This window comes from Penaeus chinensis, chromosome 41 (assembly GCF_019202785.1).
Source record: "Penaeus chinensis breed Huanghai No. 1 chromosome 41, ASM1920278v2, whole genome shotgun sequence".
NCBI lineage: Eukaryota > Metazoa > Arthropoda > Malacostraca > Decapoda > Penaeidae > Penaeus > Penaeus chinensis.
In genome coordinates, this window is record NC_061859.1 from 14,476,453 (window position 1) to 14,486,452 (window position 10,000).

The window sequence follows — 10,000 nt, forward strand, 5'->3', positions numbered from 1 at the left end:
TTATTATTATTATTATTATTATTATTTTACTATGATTGTTATTATTATTACTGTGATTATCATTATCATTATTATTATAATCATTGTTATTGTCATTATTATCATTACTATCGTTAGAATTACTATTATCATTATTAATATTAATATTTCTATAATTCTATTTATCATCATTATCATTGTTATTGCCAACACTACTGCCACAACTACTATTACTACTACTGCTACTACTATTACTATTACTCTTGTTACTATCATTATTATCTTCATGAATACTATAATTACTTCATTGTCACCTAAGTCATCGTCCATCTTATTCCCATCCATCATTACAATAATCATTACAAATGGGACAATATATTACGCAGCAACACATGATAACTTTTGTGGGCACTTCATCACCGCCCAGATAAACGTCACTTCATGGGAATTACACAATCTCACAGTGTTTTTACTGGCATATTTCATGACACTTTTTTTCTTGTGTTTCTGGTGTACTTCTAGTAATCACTCTTTGTTTTTTTTTGTTTTGTTTTTGCAAATAAGACGTTTGTTATCACTTTTTTTTTTCCATTTTCGTTCATTTTGTATTTCTTCACAGTTTCACAGTTTTGGGGAATGCACTTTTTCGTTGTATTTTTAGCGGAATATTAATTTGTTTATTGTTTTTTTTCGCAGTTTACGCATTCGTTTTTGTTATTGTTTTTTTTTTTTTGTTTTTTTTTTCTGTTAACAGTTGATGAAATACTTAACTTGGAAAGGACGAAAACCATTTCATTTCATGTTTTTTTTTATGATTTCCTTTTTTGGGTTTAAAACTACGTTACGAATTTGGGGAATGATAACTGCTTTATTTCTTGTGTGAAAAGACTAGTAAATTGAGCCTGGCTTTGCTCTGGCCCGAAACCTAATTTGTTCTTACTCATCTGTGGGAGATTAAACCCAGTGGGGGAGGCCGCGACCCCCGCCGGTTATATGTTGGTTAAACTAACTTTTTTCGGGGGAACCCCAGCTTGATTATCTCATTGTATTACTGAAGATAGATACGGTAGATAATTATGCAAATTAGACCTACGAGGGGGTGTTAGGTGCTTATGGGAGCCGAGGCTGTCTGCTGGAGATTTATTCATTTTTAGCGAGCAGAATTTTGATGGATTTTAATCTTTAGGGAAACAGGCTTTGCGTGGAGGCCTGGCGCGACCCGGGCGGCGCGGCCAGCAGGGAGGCCACGAGTGCCGCACTGGCCCGCCGGGGCGCCGGGCGGTGGCACGGCGGCTGCACCGTCAGACACCTTGCTTGCGGTGGGCGGCACAGGTGCCACGGCCCTCCACCACGCCCACACCACAGTACTGTCGGAAGCTTGGTACGTACCTGCAATGGCCATCCAGGGGTAGAAGGTGGTGTTGGAGGGCGCCTGGTTCATCTGGTTGTTGGTCTGCTGCGGCGGCTGCTGGGATTGCTGATGGGGCTGGGACACGGGCGTCATCCCGCACGTGTTCCACCCGCCCACGTGTGCTGCCCGGTCCCGGGGGGACGTGCTGGGGTCCGGAGGGTAGCCGCGAGCTGCCACCGGGTCTGGGGTGCAGGCGGGGCGCACCGCGGGCCCCCAGCCCCCGGACATGTCCTTGGTGGCTCCATACCCATTCTGATCCTTGACGCAGTCCACCTTGAAGGGGTTAGGCGTCATGTGCTCCTGAGGGGGCGCGTACAGCTTGCAGGAGGCGGCCGTGGTGTCGTAGCCATCCTGACGAGGTCCTGGCTGCCCATACGGGCTCACGCTGAGGCCCAAGGGGAAGCGGTAAGCCTGGTCCCCGCCGGAGCCGCCGCCGTAAAACCCGCCCTGTTCGAAGTAGGAGTTCATGGTTGTGGTTATGAAGGTAACACACTACACGCACCCACTGACACACTCACTCCACCAACACCAAGAACCAACTGAAGTTCCAGTAACACACCGTGATCACCACCAACACACCAACCGATTTTCAAATTGTAAATTTTACCCGCGCTACCACACCATGTGCTGGATTAAATTTGCTCATAGCAGTCGCTATGTGTAAACATATGAAGGACGGCCCGGAGAGGCAGAAGCAGCCAATGAGGATGGGTTGCGTCACGCGGCCGCAGGACGACTGTGAGTGGGACGGGAGTCCGCGGGAAGAACTAGCTCCGTAATAGTGACGTCACGACCGGCCGACTCGCACACACACGCGCGATTATCGGTGGTGGCTGGCTGGCGCACACTGGCCGAATGGTGGCGGCGAGCTCAGGTCTCCGGGCCACGCAACCCCGCCACTCAGAAGCGGCGCACGCGGGGGCGGGCCCTGGCAGCCGGGGGCGTGACACTCCCAGGCCGCGCCCCCCGCCCGCCGCCACCTGCATGACGCCCAGCCTAACGCCACTCCTCGCATGACACTCACCCCAGCCCCACGTGAGGCCTACCTCGCGCCCCCGACGTAGGCCTACGCTGCTCCCCATCACCTATGATGGCTGCCTACACACCCGAAGCCTATTGAGAACTTTGATACTAGGCCTACTGTGTGTGCTCACTTGATGCCTATCACGCCCACACACTAGTCTACTCCCTAGGCCTATTTATTGCTACAATGTCGGCATAATTTGATCCTTTTATAGTTCACCCCTGTAACTAGGCCTATAAATCCCGCATATCAAGTAACTAAACAAAAAGTTCGGAGAAATAGCCGACATTTCTATGCAAAATCAACTAACTTAATTCTAAGTCCATAAAATTCACCTAAAAAAACGTTTCCGCAACGTTTGCTCTAGTTTCCCTTGGGTGACAAGTAGATAAAAGGATAACATATATCTTACACTATCTTTCCGGTTTAAGTACAGACAACACCTGTACACAATTAAAGAATGAGCCCCGATACGCAATGAAAATTGTCCAATGTAATAATGATCAAAAACAACGTTTAAAAATGTAAAAATCTCACTTTTATAGGCCTACAACCTTTTAAAAACACCCTTTTCCCTTTTTGACAATGCGTCACAACCCTGCTCACCAAGTTTTAAAAATCTAACATAGGCCTCTTCTCTCAGCGTAAGTAAGATTTTATAAGGGGAACCGCACATAGTAAGATGGCATGCCCAAACAAACTCGCTCTCTGTTCCCCTATAAGGCCTTCATCTTTAATGCTATTTGAGGTTCAATCTACGCATTCAAGCAAAGACAACCGCACAGCTAGAGGCCTTTCCTCTCTCTCTCTCTCTTTCTCTCTCTCTCTCTCTCTCTCTCTCTCTCTCTCTCTCTCTCTCTTTCTCTCTCTCTCTCTCTCTCTTTCATTTTTATTCTGTTTATCTTTCTCTGTACTGTTTTTTCTTTATTTTCCTAGATTTTTTTCTTTCATTCGTCCATCTCTCTCTCTCTTTCTCTTTCTCTTTCTCTTTCTCTTTCTCTTTCTCTTTCTCTTTCTCTCTCTCTCTCTCTCTCTCTCTCTCTCTCTCTCTCTCTCTCTCTCTCTCTCTCTCTCTCTCCCTCGCTCTCCCGCTCTCTCCCTCTCTCCCTCTCCCTCCTTCCCTCCCTCCCTCCCTTCCTCCCTCCTTCCTTCCTTCACTCCCTCCCTCCCTCCCTCCCTTCCTCCCTCCCTCTCTCTCTCTCGTAGAGACAGAGACCTACACACATGCAAACAGACAGACACAAACGGAGAGAACGAGACAAGCGACAGCAGCCCAATCCTCTTCGTGTCTCTCTCTCTCCCCCAATCCTCTTGAAACCAACCACACCGCTACCGATTTCTCTTCTTGGTCCGAAAGTTCCAATCACTCGCAAACTCTAGTTCCGAGTGGCCTGCTCTTTCTGTGCTCCTGATTATTATTATACGCACTTTCTTTCTCTTTTTGAGAAGTTATTTTTATATATCTTTTTTCGGGGTTGGGAGGTTGGGGGGGGGGGGGTTGGATTGCATTTGAATTGTTGTTGGTGTTTGTGGAAACGTGGATGAATGTAGGTTGATTTGTATATGGTTCTGTCTATCTGTCTGTGTATGTATGCATTTGTATATCTGTCTTGATATGTATGAGTTTGTTTGTGTGTGTGTGTGTGTGTGTGTGTGTGTGTGTGTGTGTGTGTGTGTGTGTCTGTGTGTCTGTGTGTGTTTGTATGAGAGTGCGTCCTTCCCTCACGGGAAACAACCCCACAATTTCATTTCATACGTAAAACATTTCATACTAATTTTACACTTTTTTAAGAGTCACCTGTTACCAGCTCTTTTCACCTAATTTCATAATTTTTCATTTTGTTATACTATTCCTCATAATTTGTTGCTTAGGCCTAAACTCAACACTTCCATTCCGTGTATATACGAGTCCATTACTGTAAGAATTATTGAAACTGCGCTCGCGTTAATCTCCCTTAGTCTAAAAAATAGTGATCCTGCTATGCAAATTTCTTTTGAAATGGTTACATTAATGATTGTGACCTATTCCCACCCCGTGACCTATGTTATGTACGCCACTACAGCCGTACACACGGAACGTACACACACACCTACGACCGAGCCTTATGACGCGCATGCTCGTAGCCGAGGGCCCGAGCGCTCGTTATCAGCCCTGAGATGAACGAGAGCTCTCCCGCCCGGTGTCACGCTTGCAAAACTCTACGGGATTCTGAATGCAATTTTGGGGCTGCGCGCTCCTCGACCGCCGTCTGTCAGTGTTGAATATCGCGAAATATCTTCGATCCATTTATCCATTTCTATTTCTTTTCTTTCCTAGAGTATTAGCCATTACCTTTCGGATCTTAAATAATAAATGAAACCTCTTCCGAACCCTTTCTAAAAACCCGAAACCCTCCCAGAATCCCCTTTGAATCCTCCAACTCGGGTTCGAAACCTCTTTAAGAATGCTAAGTACACCTCTCTTTTCCTTCTTAGTGTTCGTCTCCCTCTCCAAGACCGTGGCGGAGATGCCCATCTCTCTCAAACCCGCCGGGGGAGGGGGGGGGGGGGGGGAGGGGGGGAGTGGAACGTGCTGGAGCGTGCCACTCACTCGCCTCTCTACCATTTAAAACGTGTCAGTTAGTCACTCGACATCGGATCTCGTACACTGATCCCTCTACCCACACGTGACGCGGGAGTTAAGCCATCATCTTCAGGCCAGAGCATCGGCGCCATTCCACGAATCGGCGCCTGTCAGTCAACTCAATCAAGCGTGAGACTCAGGAAAGAGATGGGGATGGAGGGGGGGGGGGGGGGGGGGGGGGGGGTTAGAGTGGGGGGGGAAGAGGGAGAGACCAACACTTATTTCAGTTTACGTACAGTATAGCTGTCTATCTATCTATCTATGTATCTATCCATCTGTATGCATATTTATAGCTATATCTTTATTTATCTATATCTTAATCTATCTATCTATCTTTCTATGTGGCTGTTTATCTGGCAGTCTATCTATCTATCTTATTCATGATAAAGCTTTCCTTACACAAGCTACCACTGACAAATTCGCTGTCCTTACCTCTCGCCCAAAAGCTTTGTTTGAATCCCAATGAGTTCAGAAATCATACCGTATTTCCTTCCTCAACCAACTGTTACTTTAACGAGAAACTCCCTCTCACTTCGTTCTAACTATTTAAAGAACATAAAGGAAAAGAAAAGTACATGAACAAAGGCGAAGAACTCCTAAAACCTATTTATACTTCAGAAAACTTTCCGTAGTCCACAATTTTCACAGAAAATGTCTCTCCCTTGTAGCTATCGTTTATCCTAAAAATCATCTAAGAATCGCGGTTTCCCCATCGGCCTTGTAGCAAGATAACACACCGACCTTGCACGTTGAGAGCTACACCTTTCTGCTTCCTATCTTTCTTCGGGTTCTCCTTCATTCACTCTCTCTCTCTCTCTTTGTTTGTCTGTCTGTCTGTCTGTCTGTCTGTCTGTCTGTCTGTCTGTCTGTCTGTCTGTCTGTCTGTCTGTCTGTCTGTCTGTCTGTCTAAGCGCTCTCTCTCTCTCTCTCTCTCTCTCTCTCTCTCTCTCTCTCTCTCTCTCTCTCTCTCTCTCTCTCTCTCTCTGTCTCTCTCTCTTTCTCTCTCTCTCTCTCTCTTTCAACTCACTCTCAACTCTCCTCTGACTCGCATGGAAACACCTTATACTGTGTGTTTCCAACCTCCGCGCCGTTTAAAGCTATGCTATCCACACGCAGCAAAGATCATAGCTATGACACTCACCCACAGCCTAGATTACCGCCGGGCTACCAGTACACCATGAAGATTCTCTCTCTTTCTCTTTCTCTCTCTCTCTTTCTTTCTCTCTCTCTCTCTCTCTCTCTCTCTCTTTGTCTTTCTCTCTCTCTTTGTCTTTCTCTCTCTCTTTGTCTTTCTCTCTCTCTTTGTCTTTCTCTCTCTCTCTTTACCTCTCTCTCTCTCTCTCTCTCTCTCTCTCTCTCTCTCTCTCTCTCTCTCTCTCTCTCTCTCTCTCTATCTATCTATCTATCTATCTATCTCTTTCTATCTATCTGTCTCTTTATATCTCTATCTCTTTTTTCTATCTTTCTGTATATCTATCTATCTGTCTCTCTATATCTCTGTCTATCTCTCTATCTTTCACTCTCTTTTCTTCTCTCTCACTCAGCTTCATATACCCAGCTTAGCATCCTTCCCATGCCTCCTTGTGGATTCTCCCTTTCCTCTCCGTGCCTCTCCCATCTCCTTCAGTCATCCACTCGTGTGCCACTTCCCCAAAACAGGACCACTGTCCCAAGGAAGGTATGGGGGATGGGGGTTTGGGTGGGAGTGGGGGGGGAGGGTAGGAGAGATGGGTCGGGTGCGTGCCATGACAAAGTTATATATAAGCCCTACATTGCACCACCGTCTTTAAGTTCACAGGTGCGTCCCCCCCCCCCCCTTCCTCGTTTAACAACCTCCTTAGCTTTACAATGTCTTGAGAGAATCCCCCTTGTTAAGTCTTATTATTTCCCTTTTTATGTAAAAGTCTGTATTCCTCTTTTAATTCCTATCTTTTTTACCTCGTTTCGCACCTCTCTCTCTCTTCCTCCATCTATCTATTATTATACTTATCACTATCCATGCGCTCTACATCTCTTTTATTCACGAATATCCCATTTCCCCCTCGTTTGTCTCCCCTTCCCTCCCTTATACCTATCATTTTGTGTTTTTCTTTCTTTATAGCTAAAATAAACTGGAGATGAAGTAAGGCTTGGTAATCACACGCTGTACGACCATAAGAGATTACATATTATGTTCATAATCCTCAGGTGGCGAACCAGTCGCTAATACAAAATGCGAAACTCGTGAGTTAAGAAGTGCCATCAAAGTCAAATCTAGCTGACGTACGGCCATCACAAACCCGAAGAGCAGGTTTTCTTTTTTTTCTTATTTACTATTTTGACGCAATTCGTCAGAGCTTGTCACGGCTCCTCGCGCGCACTTGGAAACGCCATTAAACCAACGACTTCTAAATCACGAACATCCACTTATCAACCTCCCCCCCCCCCCCTTTCCCTCCCCCAAATTCGCTACGAGGAGCGAGCAAAATTCCCGGAGCCATCAAGCAGGTCCTCGCCGACGACACCAAATCACTGGCTAATATCCTTCGCGCGGCCTCACCTGCAGTCACGGCTTACATCACCTTCAGCGCACAAAAAAGGGGCCTGTAACCTCTGCAATCGGGCATCTCGCGTCCATCCCACCTTCCCCGCCCACCGCCCACTAGGTCGTTAACCACCCACTGGGAACCGCCCGTCTAGCACTACCCCGCCCGGCCACCCACCTTCACCGGCCCCCTTGGCTCCAGCCGCCGTCCTCATCTGCCAAGACCTTCTTTAAGGGTCCGCTGCACTACCCAGCCTCTGCACAAGGAGCTGATGAATAAAACGCCCTCATTTGGAGATTGCAGCTCTACTCTTTGGCCGCTTAAAGTTCGTGGGAGGTTAATTTCCCCTGAAGTCGTCGGTAAAAAGGAAAATGTTATCATCAAAGCTCTCCTGGTTCGTCCACAAAAGAAAGCTATTGCTATCTCGTAACCATTTAAGTCGCCAGTTCGATACGGAACGATTACGTAAGAGCATCAACAAGAGAAAAGTCTTATTATGATGCGGATGGACTCTCGGAGGTAAAAAAAAGAACAAAAAAAAGATGAAGAGAGTAAATAAAGAAAAAAAGTGAGAGAAAAATGTGTCGTTCACATCTTCCTGGATGTCTTCTCCCCCTCTCATAGTGTTTGCTTAACCTTCTCACTCTAACTCAATTAAAAGCTCGACCCTTGTGATGAAGTGAGTGCTAAACGCAGTCTTTTAGACCATAAAACGCATGTTAGCCCTTTTACACTCCGAATGTCGGCCCCCTCCCATCTTATTACCATAACCTCGGCTGGTCTTCTTCCTTTCCTTCCCTCTTCCCGTTTTCTCCTTCTTTCCCATCTCTTTCGAGTTCTTTCTTCCTCATTTTTCCCCTTCTCTTTTTACCAAATACGTTATTTATCCTCTTTCTTTTTAAAATATTCCTCACCCTCTCTCTCTTCCGCGGGTTGCTGATGGGGACGCGACCATTCATATGCGGGATCTTAAAGCAAAACACTCGAATGAGCGCGGAGGAGACGGGGGAGTTCGTGTGACCTCTCCGCCGCGGGTCACTCAGTATTCCTCAGTATAATGCTGTTAAGAGCCGCGGGAAGTAGAGAGAACTCGAGGGAGGGAGTAGAGAAGGGAAGGGGAGAAGAGGAGAAGGGGGAGGAAGATCTGGAGGAGACGAAGGGTGAGGAAGAGGTGGAAAATAGAGGAAGAGAAGGAGGAAAATGGAGAAAGAGGAGGGAAAAACGAGGAGGAGAATGACGAGGAATAGGGGCGAAGGATAATGGAGAGAAAAAAGAAAACAGGAAGAGGAGGAGAAGCAAAAGAAGTACAGAAGACGAAGGACAGATTTAAGAAGATATCATTTTTAACGACTTTATTCTAACATCGGTTCGTGTTGGTGGTGGTGATCACGTTGCACAAAACATATCAATAGACATAACCACTTAAAGTACACAAGGGTGCAAATCACATTATCAACACAGATCACAAGTCAAACAGCTTACAATCGCCTTCATCATAAGGAAAGAACCTGTCAAAAAAATGAAATAAGTAGAAGAAATAAACAGGTTAGTTCAGACATACAACAATAATCAATGGAGGGAGGATAGGAGCCCCCCCTCACCCCCCTCCCCTCGCCTCCCTTCACACTGTGGTCGTGAAGGTCGTTTTTCTCATAGTTCTCACGTCCTCACCTGCCTTAAGGACGGTCAAGGGGGGTGGGGGGGGTGCTGAGGGAGGGGGAATAGGTCTGCTGGAAATGTTATGATTAACTTAGATACATCATGCATAATAGAGAGTCCTCCGTGCGAGCTAAAATGTATGTTAGTTCATATATCTGTGAGTTGGGATGTAAAAGAGTCAACTGAAAAATAAATGCTCATGGAATTAACATTTTCTGGGTATATTTTGTTTAAGTGAAGAAATGCATGCACATGTTTTTAATATTTGCATGCATATAAAAACCCACACATACACACACATATACATAGCACGCACGCACACACACACACACACACACACACACACACACACACACACACACACACACACACACACACACACACGCACACACACACACACACACACACACACACACACACACACATACACACACACACATATATGTATATACATATACATATATGTAAATATATATATATACATATATATTCCACTATTAGTATTTCACCAATAATAATACGCTTTATTGATAAATAGTAACAAGCCTCTCCCTGCAGCCCACGTAATTTTCATTATTCACGAGCAAATGAATTATTACCGCGTATAATCAGCTGCTACCTCCCAGGAGCGTGAGTACAGTGACATCATTATCCTGCTAAACACACAAGTTGGCGAGAAAAGCCCTATATCGCACTGTCTCCTCAAGCCACCATTTTATTTGCTACTTATGATTTAGCGCTCGTGTGATTCGTATTTCACGCACCGTGACGTATTTCCA

General features: G+C 45.7%; 1 protein-coding gene across 2 annotated transcripts in view; it reads right to left on the bottom strand.

Moving 5' to 3' along the window:
• The window catches only part of LOC125047726 (homeotic protein ultrabithorax-like), a 1,130,701-nt gene that overhangs the window by 802,282 nt on the left and 318,419 nt on the right, over positions 1–10,000 (bottom strand). Inside the window, exon 3 of one of the 2 annotated variants that reach the window (XM_047646119.1) lies at positions 1,369–1,837. In XM_047646119.1, the coding sequence (XP_047502075.1) occupies positions 1,369–1,837 (469 nt within the window). Of the gene's footprint in view, positions 1–1,368; positions 2,237–10,000 lie in introns of those variants that run through there. The other variant, XM_047646120.1, reaches the window with a different exon arrangement.